The sequence below is a fragment of the Triturus cristatus genome, chromosome 12, assembly GCF_964204655.1.
Source record: "Triturus cristatus chromosome 12, aTriCri1.1, whole genome shotgun sequence".
NCBI classification, from domain to species: Eukaryota; Metazoa; Chordata; class Amphibia; order Caudata; family Salamandridae; genus Triturus; species Triturus cristatus.
In genome coordinates, this window is record NC_140595.1 from 27,200,766 (window position 1) to 27,227,410 (window position 26,645).

The 26,645-nt window shown below is 46.6% G+C and overlaps 1 protein-coding gene across 1 annotated transcript in view; it reads left to right on the forward strand.

Annotated features, from left to right (window-relative positions):
* The window catches only part of LOC146772277 (uncharacterized), a 136,355-nt gene that overhangs the window by 19,520 nt on the left and 90,190 nt on the right, over positions 1-26,645 (forward strand). The window contains exons 3-5 of the mRNA XM_085639887.1: positions 841-2,067; positions 8,540-8,648; positions 10,105-10,499. Of these exons, the coding sequence (XP_085496013.1) occupies positions 841-2,067; positions 8,540-8,648; positions 10,105-10,499 (1,731 nt within the window). The remainder of the gene's footprint in view (positions 1-840; positions 2,068-8,539; positions 8,649-10,104; positions 10,500-26,645) is intronic.

A 26,645-nucleotide genomic window follows, 5' to 3' on the forward strand; every position in this document is an offset into this window, starting at 1 on the left:
TTGCTAGATATTTGGCCCAGAATGATGGTTGAGAATGTTAGCCATTAACAGCATCGAAATAGGAGGTGTTCCACTTACTAGCCAGCCTGTTTTAGTACCAAAACAAAACCCTGTCCAGTGGCAAAAAGAAATGTTTTTGTTTGACCACCTTTAACTATCAACTTGCATAGCCATATAGTATGGCTCTCTATTAGAGCACTCTAAACTGGATAGTGTTATTTGGTCATTTCTTCTCTGATCTTCGGTAACTCCTTATAACATTGCCCCCTCCTTGCTGTAGTCCCATATATCAGCATAAATCAGAATACAGCTATTTGAGCCATACGTAAGTTTAGAATAAGACCTGTTTGCTTGATTTAGCCCGTCCAGTGTTTGTAAGTATCCAGTTCCTTGCAGTACAGTGTCTAATGTTGACTTGCAAAACTGTGTTTGGAATGGGCCGCAGTATATCCAGAAGACCGTAACACAGCATCTGACCCCAAAATATCTTTCTAGCATTGACAAATGTGTGCTTTTTATTGTCTATACTACCCGAAATGTGGACTAAGGAAATCACTTCCTAATGCAGATCGCTGTCGCTCCTCTGTGCTCCTATAAACAGGTTTGAAAAACACAAGACAAAGATGTCCTCTGAGAGTCTTGTTTGTGTTGGGTACTTTTACGTGCTTACAAATAGAATGTAAACAGCAAAAAATTGGTAAAATCATAAAGATTACCGTATAATCCTAGGGGTATGAAGCATAGTGTTGTTTTACTTTGGCTTTATGGACAAGAATGTGATTTCTTGGTTCTGCTTCCATAATTGTTAATGAAATCATTTTTTCTCATGTTTGTAAACAGGTACTTCTAAGACACCGAGTGTGACATTTGATGAAGCTAGCCAATCCAGTTCTCAACCAAGGTCTTTAGGGAGAGAAATTGACAGGGCTGTTGACCGTTCTCGTTCTTCTAGTCGCCAACGGTCTAAGAGTCCATATCGAAGTAGAAGTCGCTACAGCAGGGACCGGGGTAGAGGCTATAGTCGCTCTCGTTCATCGGACTCCAGTTCTGATGACTGCCGCCGTGCTCGACGCCGTGAACGTAGCCCCTGGCGCAGTATTTACTCCGGAAGACATGATGAGAGAACTCAAAATAAAGAAGGAGCCACACGAACTCAGAAGAAACCTCGGAGTGATACACTGCCGCAAGTCCAAGCAAGAGATGCCAGAGGGTCATCGGGGACTGTCCGAGATCGACAAGAGAGGGGTAGACCAGGTGGATCAGGGTTGAATGCCTATCAGCACTCCTCCAGAAATGATAAAGAAGATAACAAAATGAAAACAATAATGGCCGAAACAGATGCCCTGTCCAAACTTGGTGTTCATCTAATCCGATGGGCTGGGTTTCTCACAATCACAAGGAATGATTTCACAAACCAGCATTTTTCTGACTGCGAGCTTACTACAGAAGCTTTTTCAAAGATGTTGACATCATTCAAATGTTCACTCAAGCAGGAACACAGATCGCACTGTTTCAGATATGTCAGGAATTTGAGTCATTCAGCTTTTTCCGCACCTCATTTAGATCCAGATTTTTTGAGTCTAGTAGTGGAAAAAGGAGCTACGGAGAGCAAGGAAGCCTTTGGTGAGGTTATAAATCCCCTTGACAAGCATTTGCTCACACTTCAGATCAGTCTGCTGAAGTGTGCACATCCCATGTTCTTGGCATGTAATGAGTATGAGCTAAACCTGAAGGAAGGGAATGAAACCCGTGCCCAGCTCTTGACTGCCCTTGAGAAGACCGTTTATCTCTGTCGGAAGACCCTGGTGCTCATTGGAATGTCTTACTCTTTAACTTCTTCTTTCCGACAAGACAGAATCCTGGAAGCTGTTGACCTCAAAGATGCAACTCCAAAGCCTTCCGACTTCCCAAATTTGGAGGACTCCTACTTGTTTGGAAAAGAGTACATGACTAAGCTGAGAAACTGGCTGGACAAAAGTGGGCATCCAGTCAAGCTCACATATGACCTGCTAACTCCGGAACAAAAGCAGCAGCAAGTTCTCCAAGCTAAAATGAAAGAAGAGAAAGGTAACAGTATTTTGACATACCACTATTAAACTGCTAGCTTGTGTTTTCATGATTTATTTTCAAGTTCATTTGTCTTCCAGTGTATCTACTTATTCAAATCATATGTGCTAGCTATATTTTAGCGCTGACTGACACTGAACTGATAATGAAGTAGAATTTGAAATTCTATTCTGCGATCTGTGATTGCCTTCTAACTGTCTATGCTTCCTCTGCCTTGAGCACAGCCAGGTAGTTTGAGAAAGTCATGCCCACAAAACAGTATGTAGTTGTTTCTATGTGTTTGATTTTAGTGCCCAGCTGAAGAATTGCCCACGTTCTCCTGCCGGGATGTAAGCTCTCCATAGTTAATGATTTCACTAGCGCCTATAACACCTGTGCAACACGTACTTTCCGGCTGTTGGACCATACTGGGTAACTGTGTCCTGGAATAAACCTCTACAGATGTATTGTCTAATACAGGCTAGAAACCGTCAACTTTGCCATACTAAGCAAACTTTGCCATATTGAACAAAGCTATTGATTATGGAACATGATGCATATTGAAGGCGGCTTTTTGTCAGGGCCTGAATGAACGGTCTAAATATAAAGTGTGTGTGTAGGTGTGTAGGTGTGTGTGTGTTTAGGTGTAGGTGTGTGTGTAGGTGTAGGTAGGTAGTTGATCTGTAAACCAGTTAGTAACGAGAAATACACGGTCATTGAAATATATTAATGTTTTTCACAATTTCACAAGGATGGATGATAAAAAAGCATACTCATGAAAAAAATTCAATTAAAGAGTTATTATAAACACAATTTTACAGAGTTTTTGGAACATAATTATTGATGGACATTTGCTCAACACTACCTTTTTGTACCAAACACTGGTGTCATTCACAGGGTAGAGAAGGCCGTGTCCCAAATGCTCTAGTTAAAAAGAGAACATGTGAGAGGTCAAGCAAGTGCACTTGGACTATTATCCTCGTAGGTACGGAAATTGCACAGAAAAAATAAACTAGGTATCGTTTTGTGGACATGACCTTCCTCGGGCTGGGTGTGGTCAAGGCACCAGAAGCAGAGACTGAGAGATTCTGGAACATGATCATTGCTTATCATTTGCCCATTGTTTTCGTTGAACATTTAAAGAAGTGTGGAAACTGACAACGGCCTAGAACACAATATGAGCTAATAAATGGGTCTGTTTAAAGCAGTGCTTAATTTGAGCAGGTGCTTTCCGGTGCTCAGCACCGGCACCTAATCCTCAGCACCGGAGCTTATAGCACCAGTTAAGGACACACTCATTAGGAAGGCAGGTGACTTTCCAGTTTCACAGGATGTTGGGCCACGCCGAGTTCGAACCGGGTTCCCCAGCTCCAAAATCAGCAGCTGTAGCCATTAAGCCAAGTCCCCTCTAGAATAATAAGTGCCGGGGCTCTAGTCAGGAGGCAGTTTTCCCCAGCACATTTCTCCTGTTAGCGCTGCCTCCTGAGGAGAGCCCCAGCACTTTCTATTTTACAAATTAACCATTGGCTCAAAGTTACCAATGCTTTCAACATGTGGGATTGGTGTAAAACTCCTATTGTAGTAGATCCTGCTTGCTTGGTATTTGATGCAACATTGACCGAAGTGTAGTGAGTTTCTACTAACCAGGTCCCCGGTACCAGTGCTCTTTTCTTGCAAATGTTCACTTGTTCCCCAAATTGGTAAAACCTTTATCATTCTCAATGGTAACCCTGGTACGTAGGGTCTGAAGTATTGAAGAGGGTCCCTAAGGGCAGCAGCACGAATTGTGCCTGTCTAAGGGACCCCTCACCAAACACATGCAAGACTACCATTGCAGGGCTGCGTGTATTGGCTCAGACACAAGTGAAAACATGACATGTCACACACCCCTTTGTGCTATGTCCCCAAACACTGCATGTGATATTTGTAAGTCACCCCCTACAGCAAGCCTGACAGCCTTAAGGCAGTGTGCTGAATATTACATTTAAGGACATAGCTGCATGAGCAGATATGCCTCTTTGCTGGTCAGCCCTATTACTGCCAGTTCAAGCGACCAGGGAAGCAATTTTAAAACATGTGATGGACACTAGTAAGACGAGATCCCCAGCTGCATGATGGCTTCACTGCGAATAGGGTTGTTTGGTATCCAACATCTTGTATGGTAAACCAATTGTGATTCCAGTGATGGATTTATAAATACATGCACCCAGAGGGCACCTTAGAGGTGCCCCCTGAACACCTACCAACCTCTGGTGTGTTCGCTGACTGGTTTTTGCCAACCTGCCTCCGAGACATGGTTCTGACCTCCTAGGATGAGAGCCTTTTGCTCTCAGGAGACCCAAAACAAAAGCCTGTTCGTGAAGAGGGTGTCACCCCCCATCCTCCCTTTCAAAGAGCTGCAGCCTTTGAAATGTGAATCCAGAGCCCCTTTGGTGCCCGGAAAGGTGGGAAAATTTGTCAGATGGGTCTTCTGCCCCCAGGCTAGTACCACCACTAAGGTGGGCTAAACTGAGGTGGAAACGATTTTTTAGAAGTAGCCATCTTTGTGATGGCATACTTAAGGATTCTGGGATAGGGTTATGCCTACTTCCAACAGGGAGTGGTCATATAGGGGGCGTAGTGATCCCAAAAGTAAGTAGCCCATTGGCTACTTCCCTACACCCCCCTAAATTCAGTATTTAGTGGAGCTCCTGGCACCACATGAGTCGATCCTGATGACCTGAAGAAAGAAGTTTAACGAAAAGAGTCGCATAGCAAGAACAGAAGTCCCAGCAACTGACTTGGCACCAACCCTGCATGCCTGCTGACTTTGCCCAGTGCACCAAAAGTCGACTTGTCCTGCAGCTGCTGAGTCCCCAAAGCCCAGGAGACCTGTCAGCCTTCGTTCAGGAACCAAGATCTCTTGAGGGACAGGGAAAATGTCCCTTGTATTCTACGGTCAGCCATAGAAAGACCAAGAGGACTCTGGCCCCACCAAAATCTGCTGCTGCTGAGCACCACTGCACTTGAACCCCCCAGCCCATGTTGAAGGGGTTCAACTGTGTCAACATTGCCCCCAAGCCCTGATGGTGTTGTGTCCACTGTGGAATGACTCTTCATGAACTCCCCGACGTTGCCTGCAGCCTCTGTTGACCGGCCCCCTCAACCACAAGTGTTAACAGTCAGAGAGACCAGACAACACTTGCACCCGTGTGCCCCGTCCCAATGAAATAGAATCAAAGGTGTCCACCAACATTGCAAGAACCAAAGCCACTCTTTTGATTCTCTGGATTGGTCCCTCAGTCCTTTCCTGCAACCTCTTTCTACCGCAACCGTTCTCCATTGGATAACATTGGCCACCTGACGCTGTTATGTACCTCTGCACCTGGCTGCCCTAGTGCCTCTGGTAGTGTTGTGCTGGTGATGCCTTGGACCATGACCACCTCACTTTAACCCCTGAGAAGGGTCCCGTAAGTCGCTGACAAGAACCAATAAACTGCATATGATTTCTTTCCATAGCATAACATTGCAGAACTCAGAAATTGCATTGTTGACTTTTTGAACTGAAAAATATTCCTAATGAAAAACGTACTTACATGAACAGGGGCTGACCTGTGGTCAGAGAAGCCAATTGGGTTCGTTTTGGGAAAACAACACATGCCCTGGGAACCTGATTGGCAGGGACCCAGGGCACATCAAGTGAAAGTGCATCAGTAGTCTGGATAAAAGTGGGGGGGGGGGGTTACTACAACAGAAACCCTCTTTCCTACAGTGTCCTGAAGCCCCAGTGTGAGCAGGTCGCTTGGATGTGTTTCTCTGTTCGAGAACAAGCCTCAGCCACTGACTGTGCATTTACCTCTATCCGGTTGTATGAAACACATCAACTAACTTCTCCCTGAACCTTTGGCACTTTTTCTGGGTTCTAGAGCAGGCACAGGGTCATTGACCATGATTTGGATGTCTGGTGCTAGACCTGGAAAAGGCTTTTGCCTCCCTGGAGTGGAAATACCTCTTTGCGGTGTTGACCACATTTGGTCTAGGCCCCTGCATGCTGGAGCTTATCAAACTCCTATACACTATGCTGCCCGCTCGCGTCAAGACTGTTAGGATCATTTCGGATCCTATCCACATAGGCAGAGGCACTTATCAGTTCTGGCCTCTCTCTCCCCTGCTCTTTTCCCTGGCCGTGGAACTGCTAGCGTATAAACTGAGAGCAGAGATGGGACTGGGGAGTTCTGTTGGTTTACAGCGAGCGCACGGTCTTGCTCTATACCGATGACAGGCTTCTTTACACGCTGGACATTCCTGTGCCTATGCCTACTGTTGAGCATCTGTCCACCCCCTTTGCCAATTTATCAGGTCTGCGAATCAACTGGGGCAAGCCCTGCCTCTTCCCGCTAGCCACCGCAGTGGCTGACCCTGGCATCCGGCTTGGCGCGGATTTGGTACAATATCAGCCTGACATGATCCACTACATGGGCATCTGGCTCTACCACAATGCGGAGGCTGGCAACATACGCCAGGTGCTCTCCTCCCTTGGTGGGCAAGTAGCTTTCTGGAAGACCCTGCCACTGTCTGTGGCAAGAGGCATTGCTCTGTCCAAAATGGTGGTACTCCCACGATTACTATATTACTTGGCCAGCAGTCCACTATACCTCCAGAAATTCCTTTTTGTGGCGCTCAAGCACATGCTTGGGGACTTTATCTGTCATGACAATCGCCACTGTGTGATGCTGGCAAAGCCGTACCTGCCCACAGACAGGCGCTGGATGGGAGCTCCTAACTTTGAGTACTACTATCTCGCGGCCCAGCTACAGTGGGTGGCGTGGTGGTATGCTGAACACAACCTCTTCTATACGGCGACTCTGACATTCCCTCTGCAGAAAATGGAGCGCCTGCTTGCGCCTCTTTCACCTGCGCACCCATCCTTCCCATGCATCTGTTGTCTATAGTAGTGTGATATTACTGCAGTTGCTTACGCCTCATCAACATATTCATGCTGTATACCACTCTGCTGTCGCTACTCGGCATGCCGAAGGGACGCACGCTTGTCAGGATGATGGCCTCAGCCCCCTCACACGAAGTGTGCCTTAATACCCTAGGCAACCCCAAGTCTGAAATTGCACTCGTCCCATTTACCAACCTACGGGACTAAATTGGGCTCCCCTTGGATATTCCTTACATAAAACTCGATCATCGATCACACCGCAATCACACTGGGAAACTCTGCAGCCTGAGCCAAACACCCATCAGGTACTCCCACATCTCCATTTGTACTAAAGCGCTGCGCAAACACACATGTTTCTCTCCTGACACTTTGTGACCAATGGAATGAAGCTCTCGGCAGTGTGTGTAGCGATGCAGAGTGGCCTATTTCGCCACTGTCTCATGGAACGCTCGGTTCAACCGAATTCATTTATATGTCCAGCATAGAGCATACCTCGCTTCTCCAAAGATCAATCAGTTTTCCCATCCTGCAGATGTTTCCTGTCCCCATTGCGTGGACGTGGACTTCAGTCACATGTTTTTGTCGTGTCCTTAACTGTCAGTCTACTGGGCATTTATTACTGCTCTCCTCTCTCTCAGTACCCTCAATGTGTAACCTAGGACATCTGCGCCCTTGGCCTGTTTAAACGCGGAAAGTGCAATAAGGACGTTGGCATATTCCTTGACCTACTGCTCCTTTTGGCTAAGATGGGAGATCAACGTTATTGGTAATTGGGGACCCCCCCTCGGCTTCTTGCCTGTCGGTGGAAGCATGGGCAACAATTGAAAGCATAGCTCTACACTCTGATGAATTACAAGGTCTCTGGAAATATTCTCTTTAACAACAATGGAACACTGTGTTTGAAGCCTTTAAATCTAGAGTTCATGACACTGACTCCCTCCCAATAGACCAGCCACCTGCTTCTGCCATCACTGTTCCCTCTTCATAGGCCAAAACCCTAGGTCAGTTGCACGAAGAAAATACACTTGTCTACTACCCTACCAGATTGATTTTCTTTTTAAATTACAAACAAGATGCTCCCGCTGCCCTCTTCTTCCCCCTGATCTTTGACATTTCCTCTGATGGTACCTTTTTTTGTGGCTTTGACTCCTGTATTGCTCTGGCCAGTGAGGAGAGATTGACATCCCTAAAGTGGACCTCTCGCTTGTTTTATGAGGCACGTGACTTGAAGCAGTGGATAAAAAAAGGACAATGGCACGAAGTAATTATATATTTTTTATTACAACTTAGTAAGTAGTGAATGTCAAACAATATTGAATTTTAGGTTACTGAAACCACATGCATTGTGTGTCCTACGCTTCCCGCCTCTCCTAATTTTCTTTCCAGAATAGTCACAGGATGTGAAAGACTTGGTCCTTGTAGTTTATGCTCCCATGGATCACAGGGGACCCCAACCATGCAGTTTCATTGGGCAGCTTTGTCTATTAACCAGCTTCACTCAGATTGCTTGCTAAAATGACTGTGAGCAAACTGCCTATTCCAACTTGTCTAAATCTGTGCCTCCAGGTGAACGAACTGCTGATCCAGCGTCTATACAAACCATTGACAGTCTGCTGGAGTACAATGTTAAAAATTGGAATTTAAATGGCAATGATGACGGCAAGCCACAATTTTGGTGAGTAAGTCAGAATTGCTAAAGGGGAGTTTGAGAAATGTTATTTGGCTTTTCAACAAGGTTCTGTGTTATTGCTTGTTCGAATTTGGCTTTCTGTTTTTGTGTTTCAGTAGGATTTCATTGCTCTTATCGCCTTCTCTCGTACCCTGGAAACAAAGGATCACACAATTTTCTTTTTAACAATGTCTTTCCCGGCCTTCTCCATAACAATAATTTTCTTTCATGGTGAGAAAGTTGGCACAATTAGTCTTATTTGATCCACAAGGTGTGATCAGCCCAAAAATATTCGGATGTTGATTGCCGTTTTGAACCACCTAGGCTTGTCTACTCTTCTGTCTCAGGAACTGGAAGGGAGTTCAACCAAATCGCCTAAGTTTATGCTCTCTTTGGATTTCGAGACAGTTGGGGCATTCCTCTATAAAGGTGTTGAGAACTTCTCTGGCTATGTCTTCACTGTCAAGGTCTTTGTCAAAGTCAAGGCAACATGACGGCGAGTTGCCACAAAGGGGCCTCTGGTGAGAAGGCCAGAACTTGGAGATGTATGCTCCATGTATTTTTCATGTATCTCTTTCTCTGGAGCTGCAGCTCCGAAAACAGTAGATTTTACTCTGGTGATTATTACCAGCAGAAATTTTTTTGTCAACAAACTGGAATACATCAATTAATGTATTCAAAAGAGGTTGGATTCCAGTTAAGGGTCTAATTAGGAAGAAGAAAACTAAGTTATGAAGTTTGATTCAGTAATTCCAAGATGTTCATTTTTATGTGCACTCACCGAATAAACTTAACATAGCAAATACGTTTGAGGAACTTTGATAGAGACTGAGTGAATAGGTGCTTAACGTGTGTGACAAGTATCCGGTGTTGAGGTAGCATTCGTTATGATGGATTTGGAAACGTAGGTGGAGGAGTGTCTTACTTAGCTTCACCCAAGGTTTATGAGAAAAATAAAGATGGAAAAGCCTAAGACTAACACGCGTGAGAGTGGTGAATAACTTCTAACGAACTTTGTCCCTTTAATGATGATAATAACGTGCAAGTTTAGCGCGGGTAATTTTTGCACTGTCTGTGTACTTGTTATACCAAGGCTACCCCTGGAGACAGGTTCTCTCTGCAGTTTAGAAACCACGTACATTGGGTTTAGCTGTTGTGTGTTCTAAGTTCTAGCCTCCGTGCCTGGCACAGGGCTTTATGAGGTCATTAAAAATTACATTAAACTTTTAAAACCTTAACATTGAGCCCCACTAAAAGAAGCTTCCGCCATCATTTATTTTGAAAATTCAAGATGACTAATTAGTACATTGAGTGTCATTTCTTTATCAACAAAACCTTTGCAAGAGAATTAATGAATGATTCTCCTCTGTACAGGAGTTTCTTTTTAGTAATTCAGTAATTTTCTTTAGGGTTTACAGTTTTTAAGTGTGTTTCACATTGTTTTCCCTGTGTTTTATTGCAGGTTTTTGTTTGATGAAACAAGTGCAGAATATAAATATTACAGGTACAAGATGTTGGAAATGCAAAAATTGAAACGTGCCACAATGGACGCCAAGGTCCAGGCTGATGCTTACTATAAGTCGCCCCAAGATATGGCGGATGAGTCTGTGAGAGCTATGATACTGGCAAGGAAAACGGCTGCAGTGAAGAAAAAACTGTTTAGAGATTTAGCCATTTCAAAGAAGAGAAGGATTCAGAGGTCTACAGCAGGTACACAGACAGACATCAACATGTCTCAGGTGCAAGAGTTGCTCTCCCGCGTTGAACATTCCACACCTAAACAGTGCCTTGACTCAGATGCAGAGAAGGCTAAATCATTGACACCTGACACATTGGACCCTTTGCAGTTCCCAGAGGGTATGTTGTTTTATTTTTGTTTCATCTTAATTAAAGGTGAATTCTGGCTTATGTGTGTCTTTGAGTAAGTTTAGATCCTTGTTTGCATTGGTCACACAACTTGTTTGTAAAATAAATACTGTGTTTGTGTTTTTCGAAAGAACCAGTATGAAAGCTCTAATGGGAATCAGCTTTGTAAGTTACTGTTGGAGTACCATCAATGGTCAGATGAGCAACCATATGCCTTAATGAAGCAAAAAACAGGAATGAGTATTAAGAGTGTATAAGGCCCACTAGCACCTTATAAACAGAACAAAGTTATGAATATTATGACTGCCATAGGACCACTAGCACTTTACTAACAAAGAATAATGGAATGAGTATAACAAATGTGTAAGGTCCGTGAGCGCCTTACTGACACAGAATAAGGGAATGAGATTTACGAATATGTAAGGCCCCCTAACCGTGCCCTAACTCCTCTGTAAACCAATATTGTTTGTTAGAAATGCAGATGTTAATCTGTTGTTGCAGGACCACAACAGGGTTTATTTTGGAGTTTGAACCCGTTGAAGAGTCATAAGCTGCTGCTACTCCTGCCACTTTGAGTCAGATTTGGGGGGGAATGTGAAGCAACCTGTTTCAGCAGACTTTCACCCAGTTAGTAATTCCTGATGACTGTTCTGTAGTGGCTGTTTTCTGATTTCTGTAATGCCAGTAGGTTCAGTTAGATATGTGACTGTCTAATATTGCCAACACGAGTTTTCTTTTTTCTTAGTCTTTATTTATTTTTATTTTTTGGGCTAACAGTTCAATGCTTCGTGCAGCTTTGAAGCAGTGAAAAAAATGAACGCTGAGCCGACAAAAAATCCATGGCCATCCGCTTCATTGTACTGAAAATAGATCACACCATGATCTAAAGAAAAAACTTTGCTAGTGAAAAAGACAGTAGAGAAGGCTCCTTTTTTTTTACATTGGGAAATACATTGTGTGGCCTAAAGAAGTCCTGCTGTCTGACCAGCAGAAATAGATAAACCTTGTCAATCATGCTTTTTGCTATGTTAGTCTCTAGAATGATTTCAGTGTATAGTAGAGATGTCCTAATTTCTTTCCTCCTGCACATCCCCATTCTGTATAATAAGCCGAGGCAGAATTTGTAATTTCGCTCACGGAATTGAAGGAATTTAGCAACTCTGCTGTGCTCCTTTAACATGGAGTTCCTGTCAAAATAGACCAGGTGGAATTTTGTTCCCGTTTGAGCAACACAATGACAACTGGAACAAACCAAGTCTCTAGCTGGCAAGCAAGATTTGGCGTCCACTAGCGTGATTTTCAGTCGCTAGGAAGCCTTCTGGCGCAATTTTGTAACACTTGCGGCAGCTCTCGCGGACAGAGCGTTGCTTCTTCAGTAGATTTATACTTGAGAGGCAGCAAAATCAACTTGAACAGCCTTGTGCTCTTGTGCACCGCGTGGTGCTGTTTGCGCAGATATTTCAGTAGGAAAGCACTGTCGCTAAATCGCAGTTGTAGGGAAGTGCCCCTTTTTGTATGGTTGCCCTCCACTTCTTTGTCTAATGTTGATGCTCTTTGACTAAATGTTCCCTGGGTTCCTACCAACCAGGTACCCAGTGTAGGAAAGTGCCCCTTTTTTGCATGGCTGCCATGACCCCCCCCCCCGCGCTCCAAATCTTTTGCCTAATGTCATGCACTTTTACAGAGTGTGCCCTGGGTTCCTGCCAACCAGGAACCCGGGGCCTATGTTCTTTCCCTAAACTGTATTGTTGCAAAACCCAATTGGAAACTCTATGGCCACATGTTAGTCCCTTGTCAAGTGTACCATAGGCACCAACGCCACTATGACCAGGGAACGCCTCTGAGGGCTGCACCACTTATTGTGCCACCATTAGTGGCCCTGTTCCTTAAAACACACACTTCCATTGCAGGCTGCGTGTTTTGGTGCAGAGCAAAGTGAAGAGTCGACAAGGCACCCATCCCTGTGTGACAAAGAATAAAAGTAGATTGCACACACTTATTTACAAATGGTTAAATCTTGATAAGCAAATGATTACGATCCATGTGTTACGCCTTCTGGGTGCTGCCTGTCACTCGATAAATAACTCTAAGTATGGCCAAGTCATAGCGAATTGGACAAGGCGTGCATCACAATGAAATAAATGCACCAAATAATATTTCTCTTTACAAATTATCACAGTTCAACATACAATATTGGTATCCTTTATGTCTCCAATGCTGACTCCCGCAACAAACAATATTATAGTACATGCATATGTGCATGTTCTGTCTCAAAAAATCATAACAAAAGCAACCTAAAACCATATTTGCAGGTACACATTCGAAGGTTATACCTAGTGCCCAATGCATTTTGGGACTGTGTCCCTTCTTCAGGGGAAAATCTGAAAAACAGACACAATATTTTCTAATGTACAAAATGGCAAAGAACAATGTGTTTAAGTGCTCTTCTCAAATTCTAATCACTGTGATGTCTTGTATTACCGCACGTTCCTCCCTTCGTGGTGATCGTTTCAATTTACTTAAAAACCCAACTTTTTGCAAGCGGTTATGTGTATGCAGGGAAATGTAGTGCGAACAAGTCTGTTAAACACTGTTCTGTCACTGATCTCTGTGTGTCATTTGTCAAGTCTGTTCGACTGCTGGAATGATGGAGTGTATTTCGTTCACCTCAGGTGACAGACCTGTGAAAGAGCAAAACCTCATGCTTTTCCATACATCCATCTCAGAGTATACTCACAAGATTAATATCACCACACCCACTGTGGTATGCACAAATCAATCCATCTAAAAGCCAACTGCAAGAAACCTCAATTAAAATCAGAGGCCAATCTAAATCTGCTATCCGGTTTAAACTGCTCTCCGGTCAACTCACTCTTACCTTGAAACACCCTACTTTTCATTACTGGTGCTCCTCATGTTAAGATCGCGCTCACGTTAACACGTACATATTTGCATGCGGCAGTGACGTGGAGACTCCTTTCAGGTTAAAGGTGTCCAACGGGATTTAACTTTGTTTGAACGCGGGATGGCGTCTGCAGACGAATTGACACATACTCCTCATGAGGAGGGTGAGCAGTAGCTTCGTATGGTGTAGTTTTGATCTCCCCAGGGAAATCCTGACCCGATTTGACACTTGATTTTTTTCAGTGATCGTGTCTGGTGGTACAGAAGCACAGAGCTCGCAAAGTGCCAGCAGGTGTTATTAGCGCGGGCAGTACAACAAGAAGAACACTGGTAATGAAAAGTAGGGTGTTTCAAGCTAAGAGTGAGTTGAGCGGAGAGTGGTTTAGACAGGGTAGCAGATTTAGATTTGCCTCTGATTTTAATTGAGGTTCCTTGCAGTTGGCTTTTAGATGGATTGATTTGTGCATGCCACAGTGGGATAGTAATCTCGTGAGTATACTCAGTGATGGATGTATAGAAAAGCATGATGTTTCGCTCTTTCACGGGTCTGTCACCTGAGGTGAAAAAAATACGCTCCATCATTCCGGCAACCGAATAAACTTAACAAATGACACACAAAGATCAGTGACACAGTGTTTAACAGACTTGTTCATACTACTTTTCCCTGCATACTCATAACCACCTCAGGCACTCCCCTCTCAACCCCTGATAATCCGAACCCTCCCTCACAAACTACCTCTTCCTCCTACACAGTCCCTTTTCCCCCAGCCCTTACTTCCCCCATGTCCAACGTCATCTCCAATCCAGCAGACCCTTTCTCCCCATTATCACTGCCCACTCCCCTTCCGCCGTCCCACATCCGCATACACATCCTGCCTCCACCGTTAATCTCATTGGCATTCCCCAGAACTCTGACTTCCTACCTAATATTTCTCTCCCTCCTACCTTGGACATTAGACCCACTACTCCTCCTCCGAACACCTTGAACGGGAGCATTACTAACCCAGCTCCCCGCGTCCATCCTCTCCCCTCTCCTAATCCCACTGATTCCATCCAATCCCCAACCCATGTTCTCTCTCCCTCCATAGACCCAAGTCCTGCTCGGCCCCTGCCAGAAACATTAAGCTTTTTCAGCTCAATAACCCAGCAACTGAACAGAATGGAGTGGAAAGTTAACTCCCTTGCTGCCGATTTCCTATACTTGCAACAATACCTTCTCAACAGGACAAAGCCACCGTGCTCCCTCTCCCCGGGTAGATTTGCTTCTACCCCCCTCAATGCCTCTCCCATGGCCCCACAGAGCACTCCTCGACCCTCCATTCAACTGAGATCGCCACCCCTTTTCGGTAGTGAAACCTAATGAGATCAGCGACTCTTACCTCACTTTGAGCCAGAATTCTGCCCCCTTCCCCATCCCTGTTATTGTTGGCACTAACAGAATCCCTAAAACTGTCCACTCACGTAGACCTCGTACTCAATACTCCTCTATCCACCTAGCTCCCCCCGTCATCAATGCTCCCCGCCCTCTCTTGCATGCTCCTAAACTGCAGATCAGCAGTACAACACGCCACAGACATTACTGAAGCTCTACTCGCTGAAGAAATACATCGCTTTCCTCACAGAATCCTGGCTCAATGTTCACTCCACCCCCATTCTTGACATTCTCACCCCTCCAGGGTACAACATCATCAGACAAGATAGGCCGATCTAAACTGGTGGGGGACTAGCCATCATTCACAAAGCTGGAATTCAGATTACCCAACTTAAACCTGCAGAATACCTATTGTTTGAATACCTGGGTGTCGAACTCCCCACCAAGGGCACCTCACCCATCAAATTTCACACCATCTATCATCCTTCTGGAGAGCGCACCCTCTTCACCGAAGAACTTACAGACCTAATAACACGTTTCTCCCTGACAGACACAAAAGACGTGTTTCTGGGTGACCTCAATATCCACTGGAACAACCCAGAAGACTTCCCTATCCAGAACCTATCCAACCTACTTGAAATATACAACCTCAAACAACTCTGCAATGAACCAACTCACATCAAAGGTGCAACACTGGATGCGATCATTACCAAAAATGAACTGGTAGCTCTGAGAGCGATTTCTCCCATTGACTGGTCTGACCACCACCTCATTCTGTTCAAGTTCGACGCACTTATCAGCCACCAACCTATTTGTGATGACAAACCTAAGCACTGGACCAGAAACATCAAAGAAGTCCCTTTAACCGAACTTGAATCCAGGATTCGTGCCCATCTACAACTCCAACCCTCCACCTGGACGACCGATGACCTCACTACACACTTTAATTCAACAATGACAGAGGTTTTAGACCAAGTAGCTCCACTCAAACAAATGAGGCGAACCAAATCTAAACCCTGGTTCAACGCGGATCTTTATAACGAAAGGCGTCAACTCAGACAAACGGAAAGGTATTGGAGACTAAACCCTTCGACCTTGCACCTAGCGCAACTTAGATCTGCTCGGCTAGCTTACAAAAAACACATTTTTAGTGAAAAGGCATCTTTCTTCCGCAGCCAACTAGATCTGGCAAAAAACAGACCAAGAGAACTCTTCAACATTGTCAAAAGTCAAACAAACTGCACTCCCTCTCACGAAATCCAAGCCACCAAAGAGCGATGTGAAGAAATTGCCACCTTCTTCTCTAATAAAGTTTCAAAAATGGATCAAGCCTTCATCCAAACCCCAAATCCTCCCTCCCTCTTAACCTGCCCCCCTTTAATCTCCCTTGACCAATCAGAAAGAGTTCTTACCAAGGACAATCAGGTCTGCCTCCAGCTAAAAAACAATGCACATTGGTCCGACTTTGAACTAATGTCGGAAAACGAGGTCTTCAATATAATTTCAAGCCTAAAACCTTCCTCCCACACTATGGACCCCCTCCCTTCCACAATTATAAAAGTACTCCACCACACCATCTCCCCTTTCTGGACAAAAATCATCAGCGCCTCCCTCATCTCAGGCTGTGTCCCAGACTCCCTTCAACTAGGGCAAATCACACCCATACTCAAGAAACCAGGGGCCGACCCTAATGATCTCAACAACCTCAGACCTATCTCCAACCTCCCATTCCTTGCAAAAACATTGGAGAAATGCGTTCTCCACCAACTCAACAAACACATTGATGAGTCCAACCTCCTTGACACCTTTCAATCAGGCTTCAGGAAAGGCTGTAGCGCTGAAACAGCCATGCTCAACATCTCTCACGATATTCACAGGGCTTTGGATGAAGGTGATGCCTGCCTACTCATCCTTATTGACCTATCGGTGCATTCGACACAGTAAATCATCCAGCTCTTCTGGAGACCCTGAGGAAGCGCTCCGGCATTAATGGCACAGTACTAAAATGGTTCACCTCCTTCTTTCAGCACCGCTCGCAACAAATTAAAATCAACTCCTGTCTCTCGAAGCCAACAAAATTCACACTTGGGGTCCCCCAAGGCTCGATCCTCTCCCCATCCCTCTTCAATCTCTTCATGGAGCCCCTCACAATTATCTTGAAAAAAGCAGGAGTGAATTACCACCTTTACGCTGATGACACCCAAATCTATTACAAAATCAAATCACCCAGCGACATCCGACACTTCAATATCACTCTTACCGAGATCCAAACTTGGTTCAAAGCTAACCACTTAAAGCTCAACCCAGATAAAACAGAACTAATCCAATTCTCTCCAAAAAGTTATCACCGTCCTATCCAAGAGTTGCTCAAGAACCTGGTTTCCCTAAACTGCCCCTTCGTTCTATCCGACTCAGTTAAGTCTCTAGGCATTACCCTTGACAAGAACTTATCAGTGGAGGCCCACATCAAAAACTCTGCATAAGGTGCTCTTTTCTCACTAAAACACCTCAAGAAATTGAAACCTTTTCTTCCCTATGATGACCTCAAGATAGTAGTTCAATCCCTAGTTCTCTCTAAAATCGACTATGGGAACGCCATCCTAACAGGGACTCCAAAAGCTCACCTAGCCCCACTAAGGGCAGTGCTGAACATGGCTGCTCGACTCATATCTGGAGTAAAAAGATTTGAACACCTCACTCCAGCTCTCAACTACCTCAACTGGCTTCCCATGGAAGGGAGGGGTATTTACAAGTTAGCCTGCATCACACAAAAAAGCCTGCACTCTCCGTCCCCCAACTACCTAAAAAACAAACTGGTAAGAGCAGAAAAATCCAGAACTCTGAGAAGCTCGAATTCTCTCCTTCTTATCCCTCCGAAACTGAAAAAGAAAACCACTCGGTACCTATCGTTCTTGGGCAACGTTCCCAGGATGTGGAACGCTCTCCCTAGAGTCCTCAGATGCAACCCCGCCTTCTGTTTCAAAAGGGACCTGAAACTCCATATCCTCAAAAAATACTTTCCCAACCAACGTCAACGAACCTAGACTTCAATATCCGAGTTGACTCCTCTTTCTCTTGACATTCAAGGATAGTTGGTGACCGGACTGTGTTAGCCACCTTCGTTTGTTTTCTCTCCCTCCTCTGCACTGTTTACCTATTCTTCTTATTGTACTTGTTTTTTATTATTATTTTTTTTTAATCTCTGTTTTGCTTCCTTACCACCTTCCTACTATGTAATGCAGTTTTTTTCTTCTGTCTTTACTGTGTGTTTGTAAAGCGCTCTGATACCCACGGGTTAAGCTAGTGCTATATAAAACTTTTAAAATAAAATAAAGAGTATATGGTATGGGAGTTTGTCATTATGAACTCCGCAGCACCATATTGGCTTTACTGAAAACTGGGAAGTTTGGTATCAAACTTCTCTGCACATTAAACCCACACTGATGCCAGTGTGGGATTTAATGAAAAGTGCACTCTTAAAGATGCCCCCTGAAAAACGACCTAACACTAGTGTCCTGGCTGAGTGGTTGCTCACCAGCTGCCACCACAGACATGTTTCTGGACCCCCGGGTCGAGAGCCTGCCGCTCTCGGAGTCCAGACACATAGCACATCCTTGGTTGAGGTGTCAACCCTCCCCTCCCTCCCCCAGGATGGGCAGGGCCCACGAAGGGAAAGCTTCAAAGGCTGGACGCCTTTGTTAGCTGACCCAGCCATTTGCTGCTCTCAAGAACCTGCCCCCACCGGTTCTGACCCCCACTTTTCGGCGGGATAATCGGTGGGAAAACCATTAGGAGGAGAGGTGTGCCCCCCTTTGCCAACCCCATCCCTCAGGTGGGGGAGGCGAGGTGAAACACAACTCTGTCCTCGCCATTTTTAAGATGAGGGGACCCAGCCAACCAGAGTGAGGCTTATGTCCCCCCCCCCCCCGCCCCCACTGGTGGGTGGCGTAATAGGGGGCGTACCCACCCCAAGGAAGGGACCCAATGGCCTTAACCTGCACCTCCCTGTAACGCCCCCAAATTTAGTATTTAGGGGCAACCCTGTACCTTGCCTCCTCAGACAAGAAGGACTGAAGAGCCTTGCTGAAGGAGGATACCAACTGACTTGGCCCCAGCCCTACCCACCTGTCCTGACCTCGACCTGCTTCAGCGAAATCTCAGTGTGTCCTGCAGCCAGCTGAGCCCACACAGCTTTGCTTTCCTCAACCAGATTTAGTCTCCTGTGAGCACCTGATTTCCTCACCAACAGACTCTGGCCAAATCCGCGAGTCTACACTGCTCTGCACCTGACGCCCACAGCCCGAGTTTGAGTGGGCCAACACCACTAGGAGGTCTCCCTGGCGATCCTGACCTAGTATCTGGTGATCCCTGACCTACTTCTCCAACCAACACCTGCAGTACCCCTCTGGAGGATCCCCCTGACCGTGACCGGAGACGGTAAGAAAAAACAGACGCCTAAAAACAACCCTGTGCCTGATTCCCCACGGCCATGGGTGGCTCAAAAACGGGGTCCCGGAATCCCTCAACATCCAAACTTACCTCTCCAATTGGTGGTCGACTCCAGAAGATCTTTGTTCCGAGCATGCAGCGTTTGTTGCAACTGGAGAATCCCCGTTGAAAACAACAGGGCACCTGATGCCAAAACAACACCCTGCACCAGGCCACCCCTGTGCCGCTGTGGGTGCACCTGGTGTGCTAAATTGGATCCCCTTTTGCCCTGAGCTTTGCTTCCACAACCTTGTAGCCTGCTCATGAGCAGCCACAAACCGGAGCCCCACTATCCCCCATTGGAGAACATTGGGCCTCAGCACGCTACACCCGGCCGCCTTAGTGCCTCTGAGGCTGCTCTGCAAGTGCATCCTTGACCCTTGGTCTAACCCCAGAAACTAACCCCGTTTACTAGACCGTTTACTTACCTGCAAAACGATAACCCTATTTTCATCAATAGGATTGCATTGACAGTTTTCCTCTGAAAAACGTTTTAAGTATGGAGGGTGTTCTGTATGGGAACCCAAGTAACTGTGATTTGAAATAAACTGTTTTACTTAACTATCATCTAGGAAAAGTCCCAGTGTGATATCTAGGCATATCACACTGAGTAAGAAAAGTTATCTGAAAAGTAATCAAAAAAGTAATTATACAGTACCTGCAAAGTAACGGAAAAGTAATCACAACTGTTTATAAATAATGGACATACCTGTATGCACAACAAGTACATACAACTGCATTCAACTGTATTGTTTTTGCAAAGTAGTATTTCACTTCCCTACATCAGGGCTGGATTGATTCTAGAAATAAAATACAACTAAATTATATTTTTATCCAAACAAATTGGTCTTGGAGTGTATGACATTTCTTGCCTGAGTGTGTACAATAAATGCTTAACACTACCCTCTGATAAAGCCTTGCTGCTCACCCACAATACCACAAATTGAGAGTAAGGTATTATCTACTTTTCCTTTTGCCTGCCTTCGGGGTTCCGCTGGACTCTGTGCACACTATACCTTACTTTGGTATAGTATATACAAAGCCAGCTCCCTACAGCAGTGCAGCATGCATTTTTTCACTGGTTGGCGAAACTCAGTGGAATTTCGCAGATTTTTATCTAACTCCGTGGAATTCTGCAGGGTAACATTCTGCCCACCCCTACTGTTCAGCTCGGTATTGATCTAGAGAAGTTGTGGATCGGTTTGGCACAGAGCCACAGAAGATCCTCGTAAATAGAGTTCTAGCCTCCTTTGGGTTAAAGCAGACGCACACTTTACCTTTGTGACTGTGAGCTTAGTAGGACCTTGCTAGTAGACTACAACCTGCATTTACTGAAATAGAAGTAAAAAGGTTTTTTCCAGCAACCATCCATTTTCAATGGTGTTGTGACGGTCTGGTCATGAAGTCATCCCTTTTACACTGTATGGTTTATTTTGTCATGCCGCGGTCCATAGCTGCTCTTGCAGCAAAAGACAATGGGCCTTGGGTTGTTCTAAGATTTCAGAGATTGTTGATGTGTTGGCTTTCTGCAATCTTGCTGGATTCCCCATGACCGGTCCATGCCGGAGTATAAGTAAAGGCTTTCTCCAAGAGCTAACACATTATAAAGAGTATTGATTCCTTATGCACCTCTGGAATCCTGTAACAATTTTTCAGCTTGAGCATTGATTTTGGGTTGTGTTCATCTAAAACATCCAAATTCTGAGACACTTCACACTGGGGCCACAGTATTCAACTCCACAGTATCTTCCAGTGCTCCTTGAGGCTCCTCTTTTTCTCCATTTCAAGGCCCAGTATTGGACATATGCAAGCTTAGGTCTGCCAATTTCCCTCTGCAGTGACTCATAATGACTTTTCCAAAGAAGCCAAGGTGTTTACCGGGTAAGGTCTGCTGCAGCTACTGTCTCAGCTTTGCTCTGACCGTGTCCACCGTCATTTAAGGTCCCCCACTGAGGGTATCCCAGACCATGGGGACCAACTCTAAAGATCTTTAAGGTACTTTTGGCTGCATAAGGGAGGCTGAACAAGGAGGGATGTGTGACGATATTTGAATGGGAACAGCTGGTGTTGCGGTACCTCCTTCTCGTTAGCAGGTGATCACCTGCAAACTCCCTCTTTCTTTAGCTCCTTGCCACGCTTTGTTCCATGAATGATCAATGAACTGTCTGTGAACACTTTCTTAGGGGTATGAGGATGCAGGGTTCCTGGAGGCCTATAAAGTTGATGCCTTGGGGAGGGAAAGGAAGTCCTAATCTCTTTCCCAGTTTGGATCCAGCTGGAAGTCTCAGACCTTGAACATGGTCAGGATTCAAAGTGAAAAACAAACTCTTATGCCCTAGATCAGCAATTGTGACTGGTCAGGAGGTGATCCTTGCCTGGTCCCGGCAACTAATGCAGACTCTTGAGAGGCTGGTGAAGGCTATATGTGCAGTATGACCTGTTCCTAGCCCTTCGCGACTGTTTTTCTCTGTAGCAAGGTTTTAAATTCGCTAAAACTGGGAGTGGTAAATCATTCTAATGAGAAATCCAGATAGCGTAGTGGTACGCGCTGGTACAGAGACCATCGAGGATGCCTCTACTCAGTAGAAAAGGTCAGGGTCAGCCACAGCATCAAACTCATATCAGTCATCCTTTGAGAAGTGATGTCTTTTTAGTCACCATTCTCGTACTCTTAATATCAATAGTCCAGAGACTGGACCTGTGTCTCTTCTACAGGTCTCTGTTTGGCCCCTGGAAAACCAAACATAGTTACCAGGGCCATGCCCAGCCACTACTTTTGCTAATTCTAGGACTATTACCTATACACACAACTTGTTGCAGACTGAAGTGTTAACTAACTCCAGTCCTCTCTGTATTTTTACCTTTAATGTACGGGTTGATGCCCCGATGATTTCTCCTGGCAAGGTAGGGTAGGCCAAGAGCAAAATTTCCAATATTTGCAGCCGACTGTTCGAAGTATCATCATAGCTTGCCTCTACTTCTTTGGTGCAGTCCCAAACCCTACCATTCATCTAAAATGATTTTCCCAGGAACATATGAGGGCATATAATTGACTACCCTTCTGCAGAGTGTGAGAGAACAAGGTGTTTTTTGACTTCGAACATGAGCAAATAGATTTTGACAATAATATCATGGGGAGAATCATCTTGATATCAGGCATAGTAAGTATTTGCAGGATATTCATACTGATTAGTTTGTTTACATCTGCCTCACATCCATGTCTCTTCTACTGCCACTCCTGGAATAAAGACTGTGTTGGAAACACTTTCAGTACAGGTTAATTAAGGCTACACCATGATTTGTCGTAAAATCATTTAACTATAGGTGGGTGTAGGAAGCGGGCTATTATGTGATGCATCAAAAATCTGATATACTATGTAAAGAGTCCAGGGGTTCCCTTATGAGTGGACAGGGGCTTGCTACGCAATCCTAAAGTGCTCTGCTAGAGGGTAGTGTGGACGAGCAGTTTTAGGCTGAGCACGGTGGGGTGCGAGATGTTTGCAAATAAAAGACATACATAACTCAAGAAGTTGATCCACACCAATTTATACAAATAGCAAGTATCTTTATATATGTTTAGGCATCAGAGAAAAATAGTTATCCTGTGGAAGTAAGAACAAGTTCTGTAAACATGTATAGTACAGTGACTCTAAAAGAGACTATTAGTTATGGATTCCTCACCTTAGAATTACCTGCAAGCGTCCGACTGGATCTGGGGAATTTTTCTTCAGCCGTACTCCTGCGCGTCGGTCGACTCTGCGTTCGTCATTTGCGTCTTGGTCGCTAGCTTAATGTCGCGGTATCTACTTGGACACCACCCTCGGGCGTTGATGTCAGTTCTTTCTTTTTCTGTGCCAGCCAGCGCAGATCCAAAGAGAACTGTACCTCGAGTTACTTTTGACCCTCTTTTTGTCGACATCTTTTCGAGTCTCTTGAATCCTGGTGCATGTAGTGATGTCGCGTCCTCGAACCGGCTTCAAGGTTTTCGACTCCTGTGCAAATTGATGTTGGTTATGGATCCGCACCTCTTGTGCCTTTGGTGTTTGGAGCTCGACCCAAAGTCGTGCTTTAACTGCCGAGCCATGAACCTGAAGTCTTTGCGGGAACGGTCCCAAAAGCTTCTCAAGGCCCGGCAGTCCGCTCCGCACTGCTCGAGGTCCTGGTCGAGAGGGAGGTCACAGGACCGATCGCGGAGCCATCACCACCACTCATCGTCTTCGGGTAATTTTAAGCACATAAAGAAGGCGAAAAAGCATCGCCGCTCTTCGTGTTCTCCCCGTCCGTCTGCCGACGAAATGCAGGTTGCGGAAGGTTGTCGTCCGACTCTGCCCGTGGAGCCTGTTGGGTCGACCCCAAGCCTCTTTTTCTTTCCGGGAGCCGGGGCGACCCCTGTCCAACTTGGTAATCTTTACGAAGCTCTCCACTCGATCTTTGGGCCTGCGGACTCGGCGGGCGGGCTCTAGGCCTTTGATGCCGGCGGCTTCGGCTTCGGCTCCGGCTCCGGCAATGCAGGGATCCAAGCCTGGATCCTGATCTGCGCTAGGCGACCTCGTGACACCTGTTCTGGTACCGAATCAAGAGACGACACCTCTGTCCCCTCCGACGCCGGTTGTGTCCCCAGTTAATGCCGACCCCAGCCTCCCCCTCGATGTGGGCACAAAGCCGGACCGGCGCTGACCGGTACTTTTGTACCCCTGTTTTCCCCTGGTGTTCCCTATCGCCCTGAGTGGCTACCGGAGGAGGGTGAGGAGGACTGGGAGGGGTCTGTGGACCCTCTGGCAGACCAGTTAGAAGTACCGGACTGGAGAGAGAAGTTGGGTGAGGCCAGTGGTCTGTACACCTCTCCAGACCTTGGCATTCTTTCTCCTCCTACCGTGGCAATAGAGGAGGGTGCATTATACGCTGTGGTGTTGCGTAGGGTGGCTGAGGCCTTAAACCTTGAGCTTCCTATGGTGGCGGTCAGGATTAACCTCCCGACCGAGGTGCTTCAACCGTCAGCAGCCTCTTCGGAGCCCCTGCTGACGTTCAATGAGGCCCTCAGGGACATAATTTTGGGCACTGGGTCCAAGCCCAACACAGGGGCTCCTGTGGATAGGATGATTGCCCGACGCCACCACCCGGCCCCGGGCGACCCTATTTTCCTCTCCCAATACCCCACCCCTGAGAGTTTGGTGGTCCAAGCCGCAACTTCCAAGGGCGCCTTTCCCTATCGCTCCGCCTGATAGGGAATCCAAGAAGATGGACCACTTTGGGAAGAAGATGTTTTTTCCTTCAGCTTAGGGCTGCGGTCCGTGAACACCACATGTCTTTTGGGCCGTTACTCCCACTCTGTGTGGGACACGGTCGCACAGGTTTTGCCTCAGTGCCCGAAGGAGGCCTGGGCCGGGCTCTCTCATGCAGTTGCCCAAGGGAGATACGCAGCGAAGTTCGCCATACGCTGTGGGCTGGACACCGCTGACTCGCTGGGCAGGGCGATTTCCACTTCAGTGGTCCTGAGACGCTACGCCTGGCTGATGTCCACTGGCTTTTCGGGTGATGTCTGTGAGAAATAGGTTCAGTGTGTACAGAGTCCACAGTCCCCAGAGGTTTGGCAGAGGTTAAAGTTAGGTATAACCTTATTCTCTAAAGTGGTAGCTTGGTCGAGCAATAAGGCAGTATCAGAGGACCGTGTAAAGCATTTGTTGTACACACTCCGTCAGCAAATGGTCTCCCACTCAAAAACTGAACTCTAGGCCAATGGTTTATAAAAAAAAATATATGGTTGTTTTATTTTAGAACCAACAATAGGTATCCAAATATACTTTCTCAGAATGAAATGCTTTAGTTAAATACTTTTGCAATATGCAATTGACTTTTGTAGGTAATAGTTACAGGTTGTTGCAATAGGCAACACAATTTCAAACACAATGATACATTGAGCTCAATGGGAACTTTAAGTTATATGCAATTAATTACTTTAAGGATTACTTTTCTAACTCCAGGACTGGATCCTAGATTCAGTCCTGGGACAGTTCTTGGAAACCAGTGAGTAAATTCGTATCTGAAAGAAACACGTTAGTTAGATTCCTCACCTTCGAATATCCCCAGGCGTCAGGCTGGATCCGGAAAGATTTTTGTAGCAATACCCCTTGCGCATCGCTAGGCGTCGTCTGCGGCTCCGCGTCCGTCGTTGGCGTCGTGCGCCGGAATGACGTCGTCGGAGTACTTAGACGCCGCCCTCATGCGCTGACGTCAGTTCTTCTTTTTTCCGCGCCAGACAGCGCCGATCCGGGTAGAGCTTACCCCTTTAGTCACTTTTTGACTTAAACTTTATGAGACTCTTTTGTCTACTCGACCATGAATGCGGAGTCGTGCCCCGATTGTCAGGCCTTGACCTCGAAGGCTAGGTGGGAGCCGTCCCGTAAGCTTCTCGAGCTTCGGCACTCTGCTCCGCGCTGCTCACGGTCCCGGTCCAGGAGGAGGTCCAAGGACCAGTCGCGGAGCCGCAGTCCCCATCATCGCTCGTCGGGCTCGAAGTCTTCGGGTAAGTCGAAGCGATCAAAGAAGTCCAAGAGGCGACACTGCTCTTCGGACTCCCCTCGCCGGTCGCGCGACTCGGCCGAGGGTCAGGGTGGTCCCACCCCCGCGGCTCCGTTGGAGCCGCAGGAGCCGCGTCCGTCTCCATACTCGCCGGTCCCTGGGACTGACGCGACTCCGGCGGAGGTCAGTGCCTTTCTCTCGGCCATGAGGGGCCTGGCTCCGCCGTCGATGCCTGCTGGCGCGCCTTCAGGCCCCGTGGGCTCGACTGGGCGACATCGCGTGCCGGCGGCTCCGCCCCCGGCGCCGTCGACGACTTCGGTCCCGACGTCGCAGGTCCCCGAGGGATCTAGGCCTGGATCTCTGTTGGCGCCGGTCGACCTCACGACGCCTCCTCCGCCGACACCGGTTCCACCTCCGGCGCCGTCTCCGGACGACGCCGTTCCCCGGTTTAGCCCCTGTCCGGACCTGGCGCCGCACCCGACGCCGATGGATGAGCGTTTCATCTACCGTCCGGCTCCTATCATTCCTCCTGTTTATCAGGAATCGGATGACGGGGGCGACTGGGAGTGGTCTGAGGACCCTATGGCCATCCAGGGCCAACTTTCACAGGACTGGGCAGACGAACTGGGGGATGCCAGTGGTCTGGACACTTCACCGGACGCTGGTTTCATCTCTCCTCCGACTGTGGCCTCGGAGGAAGGTGTAGCCTTCTCAGTGGTGCTGCGCAAGGCGGCCGAAGCCCTGGGGCTCGCGTTGCCTGCTGTGGCCGTGAGGACTAATATCCTCACAGAGGTGCTTCAACCGTCAGCAAGCTCCACAGAGCCTCTGCTGCAGTTAAATGAGGCCCTCATCGA